General features: G+C 46.1%; 1 protein-coding gene and 1 long non-coding RNA gene across 3 annotated transcripts in view; one reads left to right on the top strand and one right to left on the bottom strand.

Moving 5' to 3' along the window:
- The window catches only part of LOC149353708 (uncharacterized), a 163,702-nt gene that overhangs the window by 62,164 nt on the left and 76,311 nt on the right, over positions 1–25,227 (bottom strand). The gene's annotated exons all lie outside the window — the stretch shown is intronic.
- The window catches only part of LOC149353711 (nose resistant to fluoxetine protein 6-like), a 45,368-nt gene continuing 24,249 nt past the window's right edge, over positions 4,109–25,227 (top strand). The window contains exons 1-4 of the mRNA XM_089582749.1: positions 4,109–5,104; positions 14,221–14,429; positions 16,646–16,757; positions 21,888–21,972. Coding sequence (XP_089438875.1) covers positions 4,741–5,104; positions 14,221–14,429; positions 16,646–16,757; positions 21,888–21,972 — 770 coding nt within the window. The 5' untranslated portion in view covers positions 4,109–4,740. The remainder of the gene's footprint in view (positions 5,105–14,220; positions 14,430–16,645; positions 16,758–21,887; positions 21,973–25,227) is intronic.

Genomic DNA, 25,227 nt, shown 5'->3' with positions numbered 1-25,227 from the left:
ATCATGAGAAATAAAATATGCTCGACGACTGTCTACTGTTTCCAGGGGTATAATTAGTATTTATTTCAGTATTTATCGCAATCTACCCCTTATGAAGTTTATATTCTGAGAATTATAAATAAAGATGCAGTGCCTTCTGTTGTAACATTTTTTGGACTCATGACAAGGTAATAAGTAATTCTGGTTGAGGTAGGTTGAAATAGTTTTCGTTATTGAATACCCATGTGGTGTGATCATTGAATACGGCTACACAGCTCTCCCGAGTAACTGGACATCCACTTTTATTGAACAAGAAAAATCGTCAGACATGCGTTACGGGGAGATAGTTGTCTAAAATTTTTCAGGGTTATTTTTAAAGAGTGATTGAACATAGCCTGATAATAATTTATGTTTGGCCTTTCAGATGGCATAGCAGTGTAATGTTTCGAACAGGTTATGCTCGATTTCGAATAGTTGTGCGCGATCGCTTCGCGGCTGAGAAGAAGCGCTTTTAGTTATTTTTGAGCACGCGAATAGCTCTTGCAGCTCTTAAAGGGCTCAAATAATATTTCAATCCCTCTAGCATGTTTCTGCCAGGAAAAAAAGAAAAAAAAACGGGACATCGCCACCTTCAACACGGATAACATAACTGTCCTCTAGAAGGGAAAATGACGGAGCTGTTGTGAACAGCCGTCAGCAAACAAACTGAAAGCTCAATCTTCGGGGTTTTCCTTGTACAAGCGTTTAATAAACCCTCGACTGCGTTCAAGAGCCTGCCTTCGTATTGCAACTGCGTGGCGCTATATAGAAGCGCAGTTGAGAAAGCTACGAAGGCTATATTAAAAGAACGTGCACAAGTTTCTGTGTGCTCGCTAACCACGTTCCTCTTAAGAAAAACATGTCAAAAAGTAGGCTGGTAACAAAAAAAAAGAAAAATTTTGTCTTGTACAAAAGCATTTGATCTTAAAATATCTTTTTAAACACGCATGAGAGGGTAAAATAGAAACAAAGAACTATGAATCTGAAAGCTAGGTTTGACTCTGTAGTTTGCTAGAGACCTTTTTGCTGTTTACAAATTAATTCAGGACATGGTGGTTGTGTACTGCGCCACACATACGCGGTAAGCAGAGTTTGCGAAATCCGTCAATGAGAAGGCAGCGGTGACAGCCCAGTGCCAATAGGCATGCGCACAGTGCAGAAAACTTTAAAAGTTGTGTATAAACCACCGAAAACCGTGAGGCAACTTTCAAACATCTGTCTACACTCAATAACTGATCCATGAAACAGCACTTGACGCTGTTACAAATTTTGTTATGAATAGTTTAGCGCGTCACGTTTCATGTTTGCTCTGTAAAGCTCTGTTCACACTTGGCGGCAAACATTTCTATTTTTACCGTAATTATTTATATTGTGATGCAATGTATCGTAAGGAAGAGGCGTTTCTGAGCACTTTTCAGCCCTTTCCTAGCATTGCAGAAGAGGGCGCTGCGTTACCTACAAAATGAACATTATTCGTGGTCCTCAGATGATCGGTACTTTTGCAGTTGTCTTTCTCAGTAAGAAGTCAAGGGAAGCGTAAATTGAAATATTCTGTAAGACTTAGGTAGAGCGTGCCACATTTACTCGATAAACACCACTTGAACAAGGTGAGACATGTATCTGCACCTATAAGCAGTTCTTATTATTTTTTGTTTGAAATATGCCGAGACTTTATTTCCGGTGGTTTTCTTGCTTTGTTATAGCTATGAATGGGGCCTTACAGTACCCACATTCTTTATTGAAAATACTTTGTATTATAGGTCACAAATGGCGTGGCAGACGCCAGTGGGCACTGTCCCGCTCTGAAGGAGCCCAAATACCTCCCCTGCTCCGTTTAATGTAAGATTTTTCGCTGTTCTTCATTGCTTCGGCTTCGGTAACTTCGAGTTCCATTACCGAATTTATTATTTGAGGAGTGAACAGTCCTACTTTAATATGAAACTCTGTGCCATATACTACATCGCCAATTTAGAGAAAAATACGTCGTGATAGGTGCTTTCACAATGCTGTTACTGAGGCACTTTTAATTGTTCCAAAATCTGTTGCGCTCTAGCCACGTTTTAGTGGTCGTAAATACAGGTACAGTGTTTCTCAAAAATATGCAGCCCGAGGGGTTTGCTTCCAAGCTGTGCAGCGGAGCTCTTAAGCACATTTAACATTCTTATGCTTATGAGGTCTCAGAACATAAGTTCGTGCCGTCTTCGTGAGATTAAGGCTCCTGAGTATGCAAGAAGAGCCGCGTTGCCGAACTCAAAAGCAGACCCCCTGGGTTGTATACTTTTGACAAATACTGTACATATCAGAAGCTCCAAAACAAAAAAAAAAAAACATGTGGCACGGTGAGGCGAGATGAAAAGGCGAGGCAAGATCAAAGACACGTCCTTTCATTGACTGGAGGGTGTTGATTTATTTACTTATTTTTGGTTCAGAATACTTTCAAACGAATTTTAGATTATTACAGGAGTAAGCCCATGTTTAAAAATCGAATAAGTTGTACAGCAACATATAACAAACAAGAACCAACAATATGAAATACTTGTGGCTACAATGCATAGCGTAAAAAGAGTAAAAAAAGAACGCAGTTTCTGTCCGACATTATTCGACATTACCTCATTACAAGTAACGATCCCTGCCTGACAGTTGTTATCACCGCCATCGAATAAACATTAGTTCTGTGTCACACCGTTACTGCTGCTGTCCAGTATAAGTATATAATAATAATTTGTTGTTTATAACCATATTCATGTGTTGGCGTATATAGTGCTGTGGTGGCAGTCTCGAGCTAGCCGTAATGTTCAGCGAGGTTCGCTGTGAGGATGGTTGGTTAATGCGATAAAATCTAGCACATAAATGGAGGAAACACGAGGCATGAAAAGGCTGCTGCGTCTGTAGGTCTCCCTAAGAGTGGGATTGCTTTTCTCTAAATGTGGCGATACTAGCAATGCCTTTGTGTTTTGTTGTTACGAAACAATGGCGACGTTTAGGTGCGATAATACTGACAACACAAACGTTACCGGGCCACTCTTAATGTATTTGCTCTATGATAAAGTTATATCAAGTTTTTTTTTCTTGCGTTAGACGAAAACGTACTTAATATAAAGCGCATACCGTGGGGCTGTACTCGAGCACCTATAGCAGTCGAGGTGAATAACGTTAATCGCAGAGAAGTACAAATGCCTCCCTTCGTCGAGCCCTCCACTGCGTTGGAACATCTAAATCCTTATTGCTCTCGCTCACAGGTTTTCTTCTAGCTTTCTCTTGTTCATTTTATTTCTTTCTGAGACACTAAGCGCTCTCCCACTACGTGCAGGTAGTGGTCAAGTGCGCGCAGCGCCGATGACGATTCCAGGCTCGTTTTTCTTCTTTATCGAGCGAATGCACGCCACCGTCTATCTCTCATCTTTTGTAAGACTTCGGTGCATTCTCTTTTTTCACGCAACCTTTCTAGGAAAGCTAAAATTTCCCCAAGTTTATGAAGCCCGATCCGACTTTCGTCATAGCCTTTGTCCTTGTCATTTTTAACAGCGACTCCCGCTAAACTCTGCCGGTGTTTGTTGCTCTTTCATTCCTCCTCCTCCCCCCCCCCCTTTCTTTTCCGCTCCCTGTGTCGTAGACTGCTCTCAGTCAGGCGGTAGTCCCAAACACACAACCGTGCCCCATTCCCGAGGACAGCTACGTGCAAGGGCAAAAGGGCAAGACAGCGTGATGACCGGCTCCTCCTTCGTAAGCGACTCGATCTAGAGAGTTCACACGCCCTCACCGGCGGGCTGCAGATGCTGGCGTCAGCTGCTTACGAATTCGGGCCGCAAGCATCCGTAGATGCGCTCGGCAGTGCAGGCTTAGACACCCAGGCTGCCGCCAACGTCGCGTACGCTATACGGGGAAGTTTTGGAGAAAGCGCTAAAACAAGAACAAAAACAAAGGAGCGGTGATGCCGTATGCCGTCCCCAAGAAAACGGCTAGCTTCACCCTTTCCGATCACGCCCACACAGCAGTACAAAGAGGTATCCGCTTTCACCCTCTCCCAGTTCCTCGCCCTCGCTCCGGGTATCGTTTGCTGATAGACAGCGGTGCGCGGTCAGTCGAACACCGCTCCGCCTTGCAATAGGAAGCGCTCGCGCACTGCTCACTAGCGCCTAAGTCTTGTGCCGGCACTCTTGCGCCAGCAGCATCAGAGCTTACGGCGCCGGATATTCTTCGATTCGCGGTAACCTATCGGCTCTGTCACTACTGCGTGCGAACTGATATTGAAGAAACGGTACTCGAAGTTCGTGGCTCTAGCTTTCAAGTTAGCGTTTCTCTTGTTCGAGTGTGCGTCCGATGAGACTTTCGGACGCCTGTGGTCTGGTGCACGTCGCACGCATTTTGTTTACGACAGTCAGGGCTTCGAGAAACCCGAAGCTGCTCGCTTCATCCGCCCTTGGCGTGGGCACTCGGGGCTCGGATATCTAATCTCGCGGAGGCGAGTCTTAGGGAGCTTACCGCTGCCTCGAAGGGTCTGCCACAAGAGCTCCAGCCCAACATTTTTTATCAATCAAGAAGCAGAGAGTTTCCCTTTCAGTCATAAATTCGGGGCATCATACAAGTTGATCTCATTTCGCTTTTTCTCAGCATCCATTGCAAGGCACTGAGCTCGGCAGTAGGTCGGTGAATTTGCGGCTCACTGAGAAATTGGAGTCCCACACATTTCTCTTTCCATTGAGTCTGCTAGCCTTAGGCGCTATGCCGTCGCTACTCCAGAGGCGAAATAGGGGCATCGTCCATTCCCGCGCATGCCTCATCATAGCCATGGCCTGTTTGCTCCTGCCGTTCTCGGCTCAAGCCTCGCCGGTAGAGAACGTGTCAAGCATAATCGGCGATGAAGCAACGACGACGATGTCGACGACTTCGACTGTAGCCACCACAGAGGCCGATGATGAAGCCAACTACGAGCAAGCGCTGCGCAATGTAGTTGCCCGCCTGTTCGCCAGCATGCCGGCATCGCTGAGGAGGAAACTTCTACAGGCGGACGTGTCGCCTGAGTGCAGCGTCGGCCTGTTCCGGATGATGCGCGGCTTCCAGAACCTGGAGCCCTGGGCCATGAAACGTGAGTAAGCGTGCGGTTGTCCGCATAGTTCAACAGCTTGCAAGCGTCAAAACGATTCCTGAGCAATGAAACTGGGCGAGTTGGTCAGCAATCATGCTGCAAGAGCTCGAAAGACGGAGACCAAGAACGAGGCAAGACAAACACGTTGCTGTTTTTCTTGCCTCGTTCTTTGTCTCCGATTTTTACGCTCTTGCAGTGTAAACTAAAAATGAGATGACGCTTTTTCAAACAATAGGACGCACCGGATAATCTGATGTCTTGTATATAGAAATGAGCAGTGAAGATAGTGCGTATCGTTTTGGTAACACAGAAAGGAAGTCAATGTGATATCTGAAAGATAAGTTATGGTGGTGCGAGTGACAGTAGGCCCGGCGCGTAAGTTTGCAAAGACTTCGCCGAGCTTTCAAGACACTGGGGAACTGTGCGTCAGTCTACAGTGGAGGCATCTTTAATTTATGACTGTCGTTCCCAGACGCAATGGGGAACATTTGATTTTGGCCGGGCGTTTTCATCGGGGTTTTCTGTTCGTTGGAGAAGCGCCACTTTTAGGCGTTAAGTATCGTCGCCAGTGTCCTTTATTTTTTCCATTAGCACATTTCACCGAGGACGGTTGCGATCTTAGTGCTCTGGCCTTACTTACGTTGTGCTTGTCATTGATGCCATGGCCATTGCGCACCTGTTAGTATTTGCTTGCGGTTACAAGTATGAATATCAGATGGCAATAATGAAAGCCATTCTAATACATTGCTTCAATTTCGTGCAGTTATTTGGTGTGGAAAGTTACAACAGTTATGTGATAAAAAAAAAATCTGTGCTTCTTTGTATCTAATTTCGTAACCACATTTAGTTAGGCAACTGAAACGTGTGTGATCAGTTAGGTGCAGAGACTATAATTCGGGTTCTGGCACTGCAAAAGGATGCACGCATCCTCTCTTCTTGCGCAGCTTGTCGTTGCCATATTTTTTTTCCTCATCTGGACAGTTTATTGAGCTTAAGGTTGCCTTATTTAAGAAAACCGATCTTCCTCCTTTCCCTTTCATATCGGGATTAGGGGTGGCATAATAAAATACGTACACTAGAGGAAGCTATCGTCTTCTTTGTACCCGAGTCCCCAGAACCATGGGTTGCTAAAGATACGCGGAGTTCTCCCCGCACCGATATGCAGTGCTTCTGACAGCGACGACTGCTATAGCTATTTTCAACCTTTTTGATTGTTTGTCTTACCCCTGGGAGCCTTGCTTTAATGTTGCATCATTCGCGTTCACGTTAAGTCTATCAAGAAGTCTCTTCTTCCTGACACTGCGCATAGCGAAGTTTGTAGTATGCCTTTTGGATGGTCTCTTGAACACTGCATATATCGTTCTTTCTTTACATGGTTGCCCGATTTTTCAGCAGAAAAGTGCCGCCACTCGTTCATTCGTGGCCGGTTATATACCTACTCAATCTTTTCATTTCGACGCAGGCGTGGGGAAGTCCCTGCACCCTTCTCAGTGGAGATGCAATGTTCCACCCAGTCATTATTGAAGCGCGGCTCAGCAGAGTAGCACAGGTTGGGCTGCGGTCAGCCGTAGCGTCTGCACTAAAGTCAAGCATCGAACGGCGATACGTTGATGAAAATAGCGGTGGTGTTCGGAAATACGTCCTGAGGAGTTACATCAATCCGTCTCTAATAAGAAATATCCCGGCTATGGCAGTCACACACCGAACTCCGAACCCTTAAGACGACAAAATTAGAACGGCGACGCATTTTCACTCAACCCTGCAATGCTCCTCGTATAACCTGAAATGCGGAGTGCAAAAATGGGAATAATTTTCATTCTTGATAGAAAAACTGCATAACACGCTAACATACTTGAGGAAGCGGTCTTGTCCAACGTGTCTATCAAAATGAGATTAATGTATCAACTCCCAGAGAAGCAAGAGGCGTGCTGAAAAATAAACTCATGCGTACGCTAAGACTTAGCGGAAAATAGCCCAGTATATCTTTGGTCGTAATGCAATTCGATAAGTTTTGCATTTTGATCTTGATTTATTGTATGAGCCTGGGTATTCTTTCACGTTTATCCAACTTTCCAGCGTTTTTAATGACTCGGTATGAAAAGGTTAACTAACGAGAAGTTTACTTTAGAGATGAGCCACATTGAATCATAATGCAGGCATGACTCATTAGAAAATGTCGCTCAGGATACCACCCCTTGCCTGTGACAGGACCGGATATCACGGAGGCATTAACGACAAGAATTCAACATTCACCTGACTTTGAGTTTCGGTGCAGTTTTCCTGACATCAGATTTTGTGAGATTTCTGTTTTCCTTTCTTTCTTCTGCCTCTTTGCTATCGGTAAGCCCTGACGTCACAAGTTACAGCTGCCGATGATAACGGCACAAAAGATAGTAATGCAAAAGGAGCGATTACAAAATGTAGCCCCAGTAGGTAGTCACGGCAAACCTAAATTGCTCATCTTGCTGTCGGATACCCTTTCCCTAGTGATTTGTGCGCAAAATTACTTGCACCGTATAAGCTCCCACTAAATCATTCGTCAAGCTGGCGAATTGGCCAGAGGCGCTAACAAGCCTTGTCTGCTTTATACCGGGTGTTTTTTTTTAGAAGGTCCAAAATTTTTAAAGAAAGGTAAATTTCTTTAGATTTATTTTAACCCTGGGGCTATACTGAGGGCTACGGCGGACACCAGGTAAGAGGCAAACTACTTTAATTAGTTCGTTGATTAACTGAATACGTTAATTAACTTTTATAATTTTTATTTTAGGGGATATGTTGTATTAGCAGAATTGGAGATCGTCTTCCAAACAGTCCAGCCAAGAAAAAAGATTTTCATGAAAAAACTTTTTGCGCGCGTAACGAAGCGAGAAAAAGTCACCCTGGTAGGCAGCTTCACACTGTAACACAGCGTCTGTGAGCGCCTGTGACGTAGCTCGCTCCGCCCTGCACTTTGTGTAAATGCGTTTTTGTTCCAGCGCGGCATTCCGTGAGGCCGCGGAGCGAAGCGAGATAAGCAGCGATAGCGCAGGCCGCCAGTCCGGGACGCTTGACGCAAAGCGCAGGGCGGAGTGAACTACGTCAGAGGCGCTCCCGCCGCTGCGTTACGGTGTGAAGATGCCTACCAGGGTGAATATTTCGCGCCTCGTAACGTGCGTGAAAATTTTTTAATTAAAATTGTTTTTTCTCGGTTGGACTGTTTAGAGGACGATCTGCAATTCTGCGAATACAACATATCCCCTAAAACAAAAATTAAAAAAGTTAATTAACATATTTAGTTAATCAGCGAACTAATTAAAGCAGCTTTCCTCTGGCCTGGCGCCCGCCGTAGCCTCCAGTATAGCCCCAGTGCTAAAATAAATCTAAAGCAATTTACCTTTTTGTAAAAATTTTGCACCTTCTAAAAAAAAACACCCGGTATAACACAAACTGGCTCGTGCCCAAAATGAAATATAGTCGATGTTTTCCGCGCGTCTATCGCTACAATAAGACCTCCACTTGGCCAGAAGAAACTGAAACACCCTATTTTTGTATAAATGACCCATCATCGTCTTCTATAAGATCGTCATTGCCTCACTTTAAGCCATGCATCATTTCAACCTTCTCCCTGGCTGCAACACAGTAACTAATGGTAACCAATGAGGGTTTATAGGGTTTAAAGTCACAAAATGACTCAGGCTATGAGGGGCGCCATAATGAAGGGCTCTGGAAATTTCGACCACCCGGGATTATTTAACGTGCAATGACAGCGCGCAGTACACGACTCTCGCCTCTATCGGAGTGCGACCGCCGCCGCCGGGATCGATCCCGCGTCTTTCGGGTGAGCAGCCGAGCGCCATAATCGGTGAGCCACCGCGGCGGCTGGCTAATTGCTAATGCAGTAAATGCCAAAACACTAAGACGCTTTACCAGTGGACGTGAGAACGACTCCAAAAAGTGGAAAATCATTTTGCGCTTTCTTACTTTCGCTTTCTGCGGCCTGGTCTCACGAAGCGGCTACCTTAGTTTAGGGCACCCGCTTAAAAAAAAGTAAAAGTTGTTTTGGGCAGCTTTTTTTTTCAGTCGCATCTTTTATTCAATATGCTTGACCTTTCTGTCTCGAGACTTAAGAGGCAACAAAACTGCCGCGGCTGGCAGTCGACGTCAGAAGCAGGAAAGGTGCGTCAATAGCACGTCACTCCCAGCAAATGATAGATGGCATCATAGTGAGGGATAACGCTTTCAGGACGGTTAAGCCAATCTCCCAAGACTGCCGTTGAACTTTCACTGCAAAAGAAAGCTAGCTCCGGCAAACACAGATATCAATGCTGCTCGCAGCCCGAATGTGCCGTGAGTTCAGTGTAGCCAGTGGGTTCTATTTCCGTCGAATAAAGCGTCTAAACATAACATGACAACTGCAGTTAATGGCCTTTTTTATATATTTTTTACAACGACAGATGCATGTGAAGATTCTCTAGGTCAAGCAGCGTAGTCGTCAGAGTCGTAGCATATAGAAAGATGACGCAATCGAGCCCCCTGCTGGCATTTAAAAAAATGTTATACAGATGTGCCTGCAGAGTTGCAACCATTAAAAACATGCGCTTTCTGGTCACGTAATCGAAGCATGTCAGAAACTGAAAGCTCCAAATACACGGAGGCAGCTAGAGGAGAGGGTGGGGGGCTCGGCAGAGGTATCGTTATCTACTTCGCTCCGGGCCCATTAAGAAGTGGACGAGTTCATTTACTTTAGCACCTAAAAGCAGCCCGAGTGAACCATATCCCCACGCCCTTGCTTGCGGCCTCAGTTAACACTGCGATGCTTACGCACCCGATACGATAGTATAGTTCGATTTAAGGCTTGTGAAGCAATAAAAAAATTCTCAAAGTTATACTTAGATTGCATTTCTCAACGCATTTCTAGAATAAAAATAAACGCTGCCAGAGATGGGGGAATACATGGTGTACGACCGCTGAGTACAAAAGTGCAACAATCTAAGATTTTAGACGGCATTTATATCCTGCTACACCAGCAAGTGATAGCTTTATGACTTTTTCAAATTCGCCATACATTTTTTGTTTGTGATTGCGTTAAACTGCTTTGTCCTTTTACGCGCTCAGAAATACCTCCGCTCTGATGACTCTAACTGCACCCTAAAAGCAATTCTCTCAATAAATCTGCAGAGCTTTTTTTTACAATTTTGAAATTCTCGGGCCAGGCAGAACACAATACTATAAGTAAGTAGTATTATTTAACTTTACTTTAATAAACTTTCCGGTGACTGCATTACACGGTCATAATTCGGAAGTTCCTCTGGGATTGCAAACAGCTTTTTATATTGAGGTTTAACAGCCTCGGCAAGTATAACTGCGAGACGATTTGGAATACGTGATCATCCAAGTTTGCTGTTGGTGCTTGTAGAATTATAAAAGGGGTCTTAGAAACGTCACCCTTCAACGGTCCATCCCTCAGGCGAACAAGCGACAGCGTTACCTACTCTGCGCCCCAGCCTCCGCAACCCCGTATGCACCCAAACGAAAGTATCCACATGGGCTATTTCCACACATTTATTACCGATTGCACACTCGCGACAGCGTCCAGCGCCTGTGCCAGATGGCTCGCTCATACCGAGGTCGCCCATGCATGCGTCAGCAAGTTACCGCGGAAGTTCTCGTACACGACATTTCGCCCCAAAAAAGAGACAACGTTGTCAGCTCATCGGAGAATGCCCCTAGCGCTGCTTTCCCAGTAAAACGGCTGTGAAAGACGGGGAATATACTTTCTGGATTGTCAGCGCACAATTATTGATCGCTGCGCGCAAAGCGACAACGTCATCGGTCTTCGCGGTAGGCGTGGGAGCATCATTGGCTTTTCCTGTGAATGTTGCTTCACAGCCTGGCTAGACGAGGAATCACGGCTGTTTCAGTCATCGGCGTAGGCCGTAAAACGCAGAGCTAGTAGCGTCCCGAGCTTGGCATCCGTTCCTAGCGTCCGTCCGCAAGCCTTCCCTCCTCCTTTCCTTCCTACTCTTCTTTTTCTGTGTTTTTAAAGCCAAAGCTTAACTATGCGTGCTTCGATCGCCGGCTGCCTAGTTTTAACCTTCAGCTGAGTTAGAGGTCAAACCATGAAAAAGATGGTTGGTTTATGGGGTTTAACGTCCCAAAGCTACTAAGGCTATGAGAGACGCCGTAGTGGAGGGCTCCGGAAATTTCGACCACCTGGGGTTTTTTAACGTGCACTGGCATCGCACAGTACACGGGCCTCGAATTTCTCCTCCAAAGAAATTCAACCGCCGCGGCCGGGATCGAACCCGCGTCTTTCGGGCCAGCAGCCGAGCACCACAGCCACTGAGCCACCGCGGCGGCCCATGAAAAAGAGGAAAAAAAAATGAATCAGTATCCATGACTAGAAGTCGAACCCGCGGCTGCGGGAACAGATCTCTTTTAAGGGCCAGTCAGCAAGACCACAAAAAAAGAAAGCTAGGCTATCGCCGCAGCCACCACGCCTCGCGTTAAACTGCACCACACTCGCGCTGTGAATTGGAGAGCGTCATCTTCATCAACTTCCATCTGCTCCGTCGCGCGGCACTGCCTGCTCACCGCCGTCTTCTACGCAGCACAAATCTGTGCTTTCGCTCCGATTCGAATCTAGTAAACATTCTCTGTCGTTTTTTATGTTCGGGTAGAGCTCTTATACCGCCCGTTCACTACTGATCCTCTCCGCGTTCTCACAGCTAGTAAGCAGGAACCAAAGGACCAGCGTCGAATGGCCAAGCGCATCTTCTTTTTTTTTTTCTTGAAATTCCTTGTCAGCAACTAACACTTCACACCAAATTTTGCAAATCCACAGCAACCTGCGCAAGTCTAACACTTAGCGCTTCACGTTCGAGAGCACGAGATTGCATAAGCGCGTCGGTTTAAATTCACGCTTTCATTTGGTGTTAAATTTTCTTTCCTTCTCTATATCGCACTAAAGCCTCATTTTTTTTTCATATTTTGCGATAAATCATTGCATCACTTCTCACAAATGGATTACCTTTACTCCATCTGCACGAAAAACCAAAGCTTTAAGATTCCAAAAGCAGAGCTGTAAATCGACTGTGTGGAGAGGCAAAAAGCGTCGCGGATACCTGTGAATTTACGATTTCGCCTTCTAATCGCCTGTTAGAGATTCCATCTCGGCGACACGCTCGCCAGCGCATACCAAGTGACGTAGCGCATACGGACGTTCTCCGAGACACGCCGCAGTTAGTGTCTATCGGCATCGGGAAACGTCTGGCTATTCGAGGAGTGGAACGAGGAAGGTGTGCAGCCCAAGAAGTTTGCTGTTTTGGTGAGCCTCAGCCGCGACGTATCAGAAGTTTGACGGCGTACTTAGCAATCACCTTCAAACGTTTTCTTTCGATACACACACTTCCCGTTCCTGCATCGCACACTTCAAAGGCCATCTCAGCAGGCTCTCATTCCGCAAAGGCTAGGAGTATGGCTGGCGGCACGAAACTACTGCGTAATGAAATACGGAACAAGAAAGAAATTAGATGTTACGCGATTTCGTCAGCATACTAAGCAGCGAACGATTGCCAAGCAAAAACATGCGGGTAACTTTCAAGGTGGAGTAACGCAAGTCTCTCCTGCAATTCTTATTAGGGTCTACGGGCTGTGCAACAAGCAAAAGCACCTGAAGCTTTACCTCCTTCTATCAACTGGTTGGCCATAAGCGAGGGAACAATAATAAGCAGCTGGTCTTCCATTGTACTTTTGTTTGGCAACTCTCCCTGTAAATCATGAAGCGGTGTCGTCAGTTCCTCTCACTTTGGTGCTAAGCTTTTGAAGTGGCAGTTTTCACATCACAAGTTTTAGAGGGGCCTGAAGCGTTAAAACGTTAGAATGAGGTTAAATTTAAAATGAAGTGAAACATGGAACGAAGGATCCCCGGTGTGAAAATGATCCGGCTGTCGCTCACGTGGCATAAGGGATGCCAAATGGATAATACCCTTCGTCAGTGCTTGTCATGTATGTACCAAATTGGAACACTAAAGTACCTTTGTGTAAAAAAATGAGAGAGAAGTGAAATGCAAAGCCGCAAAACCAGCTTGGAAAAAACGTGTCAATCGAATATACGAAACTCCTGCCCCGGTAGTGACCTCAGTTATTAATCACAATGACTTTCATAGCTTGTGACGCTTGTTTAGGGCGGAAAAGAAAACACTTTTCATTTTCTGTTACATCAGAATAAAACTAATTTATTTATTGATCAAACAATCGATCGACCAAGGACTGAATCAATTAATCGATTGTGGCACTAAATACGCCGTTATTGAACGGCGAACTAAAATTGCTTTCATCCATACTGATGTCATTTACAGGGCTAGAAATATCTCTCTACTGCCAACGCACAAAGGGACCATATACTATAAATACCAGATACGCAGCCTCCCGCTGTGGTCATGCCCTTATCGAAGAGATACAAAAATAATAGAATAAAATGGGAACTTAAGAAGGTTCTCTGGGTGGCTACTTTTTCATAAGAGCATATCGAGATTTATGTGACTTGCAAGTCGGTATTCTGCTCAAATAGTACGAGCGGCTTTCAGCCAGCGCTTCAGTCACTGCATACACTCCAGTGTCATTTCAAGGGTATCACATTCATTCCGGCTTAAAAGAACGAAGAAATTTTTCCTGACGCGGCGGTGATTTAGTCCGCGACAAACACGGCGGTGCAGAGTAGAGGAATCATTCGGCTAGTTTTGCTCGCGTATTCGTTGCGGCGTTCTAGAGAAAATGAACCGCTTTAGAGCAGTTTAATCCCTGTCAGCCAAGCCTGAAGGGACCACCTTTAAATCTCGTCAGGCTGTACTGCGCGGCATCACCAGTGTGTTCTTACAGACAAACCGGAAATTAAGTGCCCCTTGCACGCTTTGCCAGCACATGCTTTGCAAGAAAGAGAAGCTCGAATAGTCTCAGAGGAGCCTGACACAATGGGTACGAAAATGTGGTTTTCTATGAGAGCAGGTGGCGCGCATGCGCGACACATCAGTGTGCTCCAGCGTCAGATGTAGAAAATTCTTGGCGCAAGCAGGCTGCTGTGGTCCATGCACACTAACGACCTCGTAATTAGATTACACTGCATATGTCTTTTGCAGTCTTCGATGCTTCCGGCAAGTACCCAACGGGACTGCTGCAAGCCACCAAGGCAGACCTGGGAGCCTTTGACGAGTGCTTGCGGACCGTGGTGCGCGACAACTATGGCCAGGAAGTGTCTCGCGGCCAGTACTGCAGCCTGCTCTTCCACTTAAAAGAAAGTCAGGCCCTAAAGGCGCGCATCTTGTCGCTCGATGCGCTGCACCCTCTGGTAAGTATTGTAGGGTGTTTCACCTACTGAAACAAGCAATTATCAGCAATAAAGGCAACTTTAACCCGCTAGAGAGACCAATGAGGTCCCTGTAATATATAGATCGTTTACAACGCGCAGTTCTTCCGTTTGAAACCAGATGGCGCCACAGGTGCGCTCAGAACACGGCGCCATTACGGGCACCGTAAGTCTCGATCCGGCGAGTATGGCTCGACGCAGAAGTGAAAATGTCGCGGGCGGCTGCCGAATGCGGTCTTCCTACAAAGAAGTGAAAAGGCAGAGAAAATACGTGCTGTGTTGTGGATTGCACGATTTGCGACAGTGTGTTAAACGTGCGGGATGCGATTGTTTGCGAGCTTCACGGAACCGAACTGCACAAGGACGTACTGCGCCCCTGTTCGCGCCCGCTCGCCATCCACCCTTTCCGAGCGGGCGAACGCAACAAACACATTCGACAGCGCTAAATAGCCAATATAAAAAGAAAGGTTTCGATCTTCCAAAATCTTCGAGGGTAAGTTCACAACATAGCCGCATGAACAAGCTTTTCCGCCACCGAAACCGTCACTTCGTGCTTTCATTTGCTGTGCAGTGTGCTGAGACCCCACTGCTCGTAAGTTAAGGTGTGCGGCCATTCATAAAAGAAGCGCCCGAGGCCGAATTAGGAACGAAATAAAAAGACGACTATACGCTCCTACATACCGCTACTGCTTATTGTGCAGTACATAGTCGTTCGAGCGGACAAGGCTTACCGTCAGTCCGTGTATTACACGCCGTCTTGGTGCTACTGTTCAACTTCGCTCCAAGTGGCGCGGTTTTCTTGGTTCATAATCGGAATATAGCATTTCCGTCACGGCTGCTGTGCTCGGTGGTTGTCACTTCCTCGCGGTCCATGCGAGACCGTCATTAAATATGGCTCCGGCTAATTACTTACAACCAAAGAGACCTCCAGCATTTTCATGTGCGCATACCGAGCATGGGGAGTACCTCAATTTTATGTGTGAACTGAGAACTTCGTGTAGCATGAACGTGTTGCCATGCGCGCGTTATAACAATTACATCGCGGAATCTTTGGAAACGATTGCATGCCAGTTTGTGAAGGCTGCTTCATGCATGGTACTGCTTACATGATTAGGTAACATTTGCGTGTCTATTTCTGTCGCCTTCTCGTGTTTATCAAACCAGTAGAAATATTTTAGATTTCCTAAGCACCTTTAACAGGTTGTAAACAAATGTGTACGATGTGCATGTCAGCGTTTTAGACCGGTGACTGCATACATGTACACAATACGACAACGACCTGTGCTGCCGCAGGAGCATTAAACCTTGCCGTTTTAGATATTAACAATAAAAAACATTAAGCAAAGCCTTCAGCGGATGCAAAGACAAGCGTTCAGGCGATCCACCCGTTGCCTGGAAAAGGCGGAGATCTCAGCGGCCCTCCGCGACATGAAGTCGGATAACGTTTGCACGCCTCAAGTGATCAAATAAGGGTTCTCACAGGTCCTTCGAAGATTTTAACCAACTACAGGGTCGTCTTCTCACTCCTTGACAACCGTATCAGCTGAAACACTGCCTGTCGGAACCGAAACGTCAGACGCAGCAGCCGTCGCGACGAGGCGCGCGCCGAGCTGTCAGGAGGCGTGCAATGGCGTCGTGATAACGTGATCAAATATGGCAGCCCCATGATACGGCGCTGTAAATCGTCTATAGCAATGACCCGCAAATGACTGGAAGTGATCCTTGTTAATCCTTAATACATCTTAGCGGGGGATGTTCAGTTCCTGTTACATTGTGATGAGTGAGCTCTAGGGCTATTTTTTCTCATGATCTCGCCTTCATAATGAATCCGCATGGGCCAGTTCAGCGCGTCATTATGTACAAAAACAAAAAAGGGGATCACTGAACGGCTTTTTCTAAAAAATAATTGTACTTTTTCTCACTACTCACATCGGAAAGGAGATGCGCTACATTTTGGAACTCTCGTGCTAGAAAACTAGCTTTTCCAAACCGCACTAAATGTCGAGAACGTGACAGACGCCAAGCTTCATGAATGGATGTGTTTGTCGTCGATGTCGTGTCTGTGTTTTTAAACGGCGAAAAAAATTATTCCAGCAGCGAGTCAGTCTTATCTGTGGCTGTGCAGTCTAGTTGCATTGTACGTTTCCCCTCTGCCTACTGTGTTCTCAAAGAGGCATCCCTCCTTTCTTTTTTCGCAGATTAAGCAGTACACTGACTACTTTTTTATTGACGAAGTCCCCATGGCACGCATAGGAATCTGCATCATCAACGACTGCAACAAACGTGACCTGAAAGCTCTCATCGATGCAGGTAAGTTTCCTTAATATGGTACCATTCGGCACGAATATCATTCAGCCTAGAAACCTCTTATCAGAGCTGTTGAGAAGCTTGAGAGCTCGTTATAAGGAAATTTCGTGGATGTCGTCTATGAAAAGGGTAAAAAAAAAGAAGAAAAACTTATAGCACTGTTCTAAGCACTTTTAAAACGTGAACTAAGCAGGAAAGAAGGGATGACGCCAAGAGTACAGTAAAGAAATATAGAACGTTATTTAAAGAAAGCATGACGATGTATCGCGAAGTAACCATGCATTATCAAACACTCGTGTATGCCGAAATAATGACAGCCTATCCAGACACAGAAAGTGAAACTTAGCGAAACGCTGCTTGAAATAAATTGTGCTTCGTGCATCCACTGCATGCGTGAACTGCTCTGTGCACTGCGTACTGTAGAAACACATCTGACATCCTCTGCACGTATTTCTTGGTCAGTATATCCAACAATCTTCCTTATTGGATTAAGCGCAAAATTAGTTAGGATTCTTCAGCGCCAACAAGTTTAATTTGTAACTTGACGAACCATGTAGAGGTTGGAAGGATCCAATTTTTTGGTGTACAGTCTCACGGTAATCAAAAAGTGGTCGTGAAGCGCGTGTAAAATCTTCGGCAAACAATTACCAGCAAACAATTTCAAATTGAGCAAACAATTTCAGAAACAATTACTGAGTTATTGTAAGGGACCCGGAGTTGTAGAACAATAAATACTGTACCCTCTCTGCCATCCATGTCGCTCTCGGAGGAGTAACACACATATTTTTCACATGCTTATCAGAGATAAAAGCATGTTGGGAATGTGGAAGCTTCTCTTTGGTGAAGTAGCTGCAATATACTACCTGTTTTTTAATAGCAATCCTGGTCAATGATCTCTGTTCGACTTCACCAACAACACGTACCTCCTGATATTCAGCGATGACCGCCTGCCAAATATGCAATAGTTACTCAGTGAAGAGTGAACAAGGCCCTTCAAGGACACCGTTTTGATTGTAGCGAGAGGAATCGCCTTTCAGTCGTCAGCATTTTCTCCGCCGGCAGGTGAACAGGAAGAGTTTTTTGGCTTGCCTAGTGGTCCACGAGTACCCTCAGTGAGTGCACTGGTAATTACTCGCCGGGTAACGCGCATCCAGTATAACGGATGTTTTATATATATATATATATATATATATATATCTAATGCATACTTAACAACTTGCGCTCACCGGATGGCGTTCACGGGACTAAAATAGCTAAGCAGCGGATACAGACGTCTTGCTTTAGCGTACAGATTTTCTTGTTCATTAAATTCAATATGTAACACATACTGTAGAATGTGCATATATTTTAATGGGCATGCTTTGAGTGAAACAAGCTTTTTCTCCTTCAGACTCCCGCCTGCCTTTCCATGTTCTTTTAATTATATTTTCTCTTCGCCCGGGCCACAATCGAAGGAGACAGACACGACGTTGCCAGTATAGTCGGCAAAGGAGGTGTGCTTGCCATTGCACTTCTCGAGAAAGTATCGCCCAAAAAGACACGGCACTGAAAGGAGGCGACGAATACGGGCGGTCGTGTGTATCACCTCCTGTCGGCGCCGTGTTTTAAACTTGATAGCGTAAAGCACCTCTTGTCGCAGAAAATCTTGCGTCGTCATCGGCATCTTCCGCGTCGGCGTTGGCGTCCGCGTCGTTTACCGTGAGCTAAAAATGCACTAAAAATTCCCAGCGAAGCAACCTCGGAGGCAGGTGAGCCACCTAGGTCACGTGACCTTGTGGCGTCATCACAACGTGCCCAGCGGATTGTGAGCTAACTGCGCACCGTAGTAGGTGCCAGTTCAGTTAATGATTGGTGGCGAGAGGTTGCTTAGGGAGAGGAACCTGGATTGCACAATCCCCACCGGTGGCAGGACCTGCCAACGCAGGGCAGTGGCGCATCGCTTAACCGCTGCACCACTACGCCAGGAGTAGTATGAAGGGCCCCAGGGATCTATGAACGGAAGTAAAGAATGACTAATTCCGCTCATGTGGGCATTAACACATTGAAGCTCTCGTGTCATACCCTGAAGAGGGAGCTTAAGTGTCCTTTCCAATTTTCTGGGTGCTACTGAGTCGAGAATATCAATTAGAAACTTTCATTTGTTCAAATTAAACCTCTCGCTCTATCAACAGCTGCATTAAAGAGTACAAAGATGAAACTGAGTATAATGAGGAAACTGGGTCTCCTCGAGTTGCCGCGGCAACTCTATTGCAGTTCCTGTAGTTCCCGCCGGTCGTGGCCCCGGAGTGGCGCTTTGCTGTCACGACGCAACGTCATTCGAAATAACATCTCTGGCAGTATAAGCTTCTCAGTGCGGCAACACTGGTATTCGAAGGGTTTAGGAATTGAGCGATGTCTTTTTTCGTTTTATTCGGGCCCATTAGTTTGCGAAAGAGTCTCACAACCGGCCAGTTTTCTGACAACATCGCGCAAGCGTCGACCGGCCCGGGGTGTCAGCGCCCTATCGCAAATACGATTCGGACAATCAGCAAGCAAGAGTACGCGCGTACTCAAAGAGCTCATGTAGCGGAAACGTCGTCCGCTACGCTCTTCGTACACGCAGTAATCACCCTATCAGACCTTGGCGGCCTCATCTGCCAGGCGACGACCGACAGCACATGGCCAAAACGCCACACAAACATTACAAAAATCACCTCAGGGGAAAAAACGAAAGAAGCTGCAGACCAAGCGCACGCACTTTTGGGATCATTAGACGGAGGGGAAGGGCACCTGCTACGGTGCGCGTTCCGCACGAACGTGCGGGAAAAATAACAGACGACGCTGCTACCAGCGTGAGGTCTCTGCGCATGGGCCTATTAACGCTTTCTTCGCCGCTGCTAGCAGCGCTGAGTCACCGCCCCACCTCCTGGCCTATGCTAGCAGGACATTTTTAACAATTTCGCCCGTTCTACAGTGCGCCAACGAAGAGACTATGAAGCAGTTTCACTGAGCTGCTTGCACGCAACATGCATTCAAAACTTTCTGCCGTGCCTTCAGTTCTCCTGCTTAGTTATCACAATCTGTGCTGACCCCTAAAAGACCAATATAACATGTGAAACGCTCTATGAATTTGGCCTTTGACAACTTAACCTTATCGGCATAGTGGAATATATCCTTTGTTCTTCCACCTTCACTACTGATGAAAGGTTATGCACGAGGGATCGCGTTTACTAAGCATCTCTGCGTGAGAGCATTCCACAGCTGCAGTGATTAATTCCAATAGCCCTCAAGATACCAGCCTCGTTAATATAACAAATACGAAGCAGCCGGGTAATCGCCAGCAATATAAGCCTAAGAAAAGCTTCGTGAATGCGGCCTCAGGTTCACGAAGTTATTTCGTCTTCGTAATTGATCTCTATTTGTTATTGGTCGGCGCTTGTTTGCCCTTTTCTTGGAAATTGAGGGCACGAGCCAATCACAGAAGGCGCTTTACTATCACCGTGTTGGATACCGCTACTGGCCAGAACACGGATCCAATGCGGTCAAAGCCAAGGCTCCCGGCCATGCCCGTACATGCGGAACACGTCTGAAAACCTTCAAGAAATCAGTGACTGGGTATCACATGGATTTTTACAGCGACAGCTGATAAGCGTACGTTCCTGGATTTCGCGCCGTACTAGGGTGTCGTTGTCTGTTGTGGTCCGTCGTCGTCGGAGTAACCGGTTGGTGCTATGCCATCGGAACCACTCGGAGGGTAGTTACCGTGGAAACAGGAGGATATCTTGAGAGCGAGGGAATCCCCGACCGGAAGATGGTTACCCTGGAAGGAGTAGGAGTGTTACCATGGCAGGAGGCTTTACGCCGAGAGTGTAGGGAGGCATAGCCGGAGGATGGTTACAAAGTTGACCTTCCGGGAGGTGTTAACCGAGGAGGCAGGGTGTGGCGAGATCGGAAAAATTCCCAACCGGAGGAAGATTGGCGTGGAAAGAGGAGGATATGGCGAGAGCATTAGAAGGTGCAACTGGTACGTAGTTACCATAGGGGCCAACCGGAGGGCAATTACTTTAGAAGGAGGAGGGGGGTTGCGTGGAAGTAGGGCGAGCCGACAGGAGGCCCTTGTGGCAACAGTGTAGGAAGGCGCACCACGATAAACATCCAGAACGTTTTTACCGTGAAGAGTACAGGAAGGGTGTGGCGAGAGCGGTGGAAGGTAGCATGGTCATTCTGCGACCAATGCTGCGAAACGCCCCGCCCGAAGGGAGGATCATCGGGGGCACTCCGCTTCTGGAACGGCGGACTGGAGAGCAGTCCAAGACCCGAAACGAATATGCGTGGAAAACATTTTAAAAAGTGTGCCTGAGAACTGTAACGATGTGAGCACTCCCTCATATTCTCTTCCACAACATGAATGCCTCCAAACTGTCGCTGAATCTTGCGTTAACCAGTGCTAACCGTCCTGTCAAATTTTCAGCTTCTGAATAATGGAGCAACGCTCTCAGGCACCAACATCTGCTTTCGCGTCCTTGTCAATAAAAAACTTTTTGATAAGCAAAAAAAAAAAACCAGCCTGCGCTTTACTCAAGGGGATAGTTGCTGGAGTTCCTACGTATTGATAGTTAAGAAGCTCCGAAAAAGACAATGTTGAGGCACGAACCAAGGTAACGCAATCAGCAGCATCGACGGTATAAACGCTGTATCGTCTCTGTCCCGTTCGCGTCTTTGCCTCTTGGCGCTTTTTGAACACGACGGCATGCACTTTGATAGCTCATGCTCAGTCTTCTCATTTTAACCTCGAAACACTGGTTACATCTTTTTTTTTCTTTTCGCTGATCGGGCAGTTTGCTGCTTGGATTTACTGCGCGCTTAGTTCTATTTCTAACACCCTTTACTCATATTTATCTGTTTGGCAGCTGCGTGACCTCTACACGCAGACTTATGCGCATCCCAGTTCGGTGACGGCCAACGTTAATATCTCCGAAATAATTCAAACCTCCTCCCATTCCACATTATTCGCTGTAGGCTGTCTAGACCTTGTAAACATATGATATTTTCACATTTTGATGCAAAGTGGAGCACTTCCCGTGGTAGAAAACTCGCTGAACTGATTTGCGGCAAATTTTAAGCGTTTTCGTCGGTCTTTTCCATCGAGCGCAGTGCGGCCCGCAAAGTTGCGGATAGAAGTGGAGAACTGCGTGACAAGCGACGATGAAGTCATGACCACCGGCCAGGTTGTAATAATGTAAGTACCTCAAAACGGTGGCTTTGCTCACAAGCGCTTCTGATTTCGCTTTTTTTTTTTGACACGCCCTAATTGTTGAACAGACAAAGACGTGTACCCTGTCTATGATCTCAGAACTGACTTACATTTCTTCTTACATGCCAGTAAGCAGCGCGTAAAAGATCAAGTGTTACAATTTCCACTGAATGCATTGCAGGCGTAGTCCTCCATTATCACCAAAATAAAAATTTATCTTCGCAACACCCTTCCATACGGAGATTTCGTCATTTATTAATACCTCTAAAGCCTCACATTCGAAGTTCAAATATTTCATGTTAAGTAATGATAGGCGTTTTTGTTCATGGAACGCGTCTAATCTATAATAATTTTCTGGCTTGTAGATGTTGCAGCGTGTTGTAGAAACGTTTTAGTGAATAATAGCTGCGCAGCGTCACCATGCTCAAGCTTAAAGTTCAATCAACAACGCCAAAATTCTCGTGCCTGTTTCAGCAGGGCATGCTTTCATTTTCTTAGTTTTACTTTTTTATTAGATCTATGTTTAAACCGTTTAGCCTAGCTCTACAAATAAAAAAAAACCCCTTAAACTCTTCATGTATTCTACCATTGTGCGAATGAAAGGCAGCTCTCTCTCTCTCTCTCTCTCTCTCTCTATATATATATATATATATATATATATATATATATATATATATATATATATATATATATGACAAGCCAACAGCCACAGAACCAAGGAACACGTGTTTTTTGTTTATTTATTTATTTTGTGTTGTTGATCAATGAAGAATAGTACTAAATATGTTATCGCTTAAAGATAATTGATTAGAAAAGCAGAAGACAAAACAACCCCATGCCGCCGGTGGGAACTGAACCCACAACCTCCAAATTACGCGTCCGGTGCTCTACCAACCCAGCTACGGCGACGGCTGTCAGATCTTATGCGTTCGGGATTATTTATGTCTACAACTGACCTAACCTTGAGGGTGTTCATCAGCGCCACCCACGTTCATAAGCGGCGGACGTAGCACGTCCTCAAAGCTTCACACAGCCTCCATCCTCGCCGTTCGATGACATTCCACGTCACAACAGCGGTAACTGAGGACGTACTACGTCCGCCGCTTATGAACGTGGGTGGCGCTGATGAACCCTCTCTAGGTTAGGTGAATTGTAGACATAAATACCCCCTAAAGCAGATCTGTCAGCCGTCGCCGTAGCACAGTTGGTAGAGCACCGGACGCGTAATTCGGAGGTCGTGGGTTCAGTTCCCACCGGCGACCTGTGGTTCTTCTTTCTTCTGCTCTGCTAATCAATTATCTTTAATCGATAGCATATTCAGAAATATTGTCTATTTATAAATAATAAAATGTTTAAAAAAATCCCCTGAGTTCCTTGGTTTCTGTGGCGGCTGCCTTCTCTCATATGTATGTTCAGGGTGTCCCAGCTAACTTGGACCAAGATTTATAAAAAAAAACTAAGCGTTCTTCAGAGCTGAAATCGCGTGGATGTCTTTAGGGTTTATTTTAAGTTACATTACTGTTTTTTCTGTCCTCCTATTTAAATAATTAGTCGAGATAAATTAATTAACTTTTTAAGTATAGCTTGAAACGTTCGGGCGTCAATAGGAAAGTTGTGGAGCTCCGCAAATATTGTCCAACCCAGGAACTTCCAACGGGTTCGACTCAGCGTGGTAAATTTTATTCGAGAAAAACGACAGCCCGCGGAGTTTAAAAAATACCACGTGACAGCGAGCTCCGAGCGCCCGAATGCGCCGCATTTACAGCGCCCTCATCCGTGCTTTGTGAAAACCATCGCCCGCTTCGCGCCTCTCGTCTGGCCACGACCGACAGAGCTTCGCGTTTCGCTTGGTTCCAAGATAAGCGCCAGTGGGTTCGGGCGCCAGTTGAAAGCGCGGCTCCCGTTTCTGCGGCGATAATTGTGCTCTTGAGGTAGAAAAATGCATGTGGAGGAACAATGAAAGTTACTTGAGTTCGAATTTGGGAGCAAGACCTCAACAAGCAAAGACGCATTATAATAATCTCGATAACGTCGGGTGAATCACGCTGGTTTAAACGAAGGAAAAATTTTAAATGGAAACAGAAGGCTGCTTAAATTTCCTGGCCATTCCTTCTCGGCAGGAAATTTTTGATTTCATAGTACTTACCTGCCTTTTCCACATCGTACAAGAGTTCACACAGATGGCTGTTTTCATGAATAACGGTTGCAGAGATTCATTCGCTGTGATTTCTGTCTAAAAAATGTGTTCAAACAAGTCGCCCTCTGCCATAAAGCAGTATTGGCGCCGTTTCAGCTCGTCCGCTGTAGCGTTCTTGATGACGCAGGACGGTATTTCGCTGCAGGCCTCAGCAATCTCTGTTTTTAGTGCTTCCGGTATAGTTGTAGGTTTGCGGTACACGCGGTCTTTCACATATCCCCACAAAAAGAAGTCAAGAGGTGGCAAGTCCGGTGGCCTTTGAGGCCAGAGCACTGGTCCATGCCGCCCGATCCACTGGCGTCTGAAGGCTTCGTCAATCCAGGCTCGGGAAAGGGCACTGCTGTGAGCTGGTGCACCGTCGTGCTGATACCAAGTTCGCTTTAAAGGCGCAAGGGGATGATCGCAGCGAAAATCTTCTACTGGGCCTTTCAAGATGTCGTTAAAGTACCGCAGAGCAGTGAGCGCGTGGTCAAAAAATATTGGGCCAATTATTCTTCCACCAAAGATACCACACCACACACTGAATGGCCATTGGTACTGGTGTTTGGTCTCTGCCACCCAGTGTGGGTTCGATCGCTCCAGTAATGTGCATTATGGATGTTGACTTGAGCATTTTTCGAGAAGGTTGCCTTTTCTGTCCATAGCACTTTGTCAACAAAATCCGGTATTTCGTCACTGTTCACCAGGATCCAGTTTGCGAAATCAAGCCGACTCTGAAAGTCTTTCTTCCAGCTTTTCATGCAGTTGGGGGTGGTACGGATGCATTCCAGCCTTGGTAGGAATTCTTGAAACTCACGACTTTGAAATTCCGACCTCAGCACCCACATCACGCACGCTGGCATGAGGGTTTGCAGCCATGAAAGCTAAAATGTCTCCTTCAGCCTCTTCACTGAAGCCCTTCTTTCCTTTAGCCCTTTCTGTGTCGTGTCTCCTTGAAGCTACCTGTTTCTTTGAGCGTCAAGTAACTCCTCATAATTGTATTTGCGCTAGGTCGTCGTCCCCGCCCCACTGCCAATTTCAGTATAACATGGCAGCTTTCCTCT

The sequence above is a fragment of the Amblyomma mixtum genome, chromosome 3 (genome assembly GCF_055824585.1).
Source record: "Amblyomma mixtum isolate Tamu chromosome 3, ASM5582458v1, whole genome shotgun sequence".
NCBI classification, from domain to species: Eukaryota; Metazoa; Arthropoda; class Arachnida; order Ixodida; family Ixodidae; genus Amblyomma; species Amblyomma mixtum.
The sequence above is the reverse complement of the archived record's forward strand: the minus strand, read 5'-3'. Positions and strand labels throughout refer to the sequence as shown.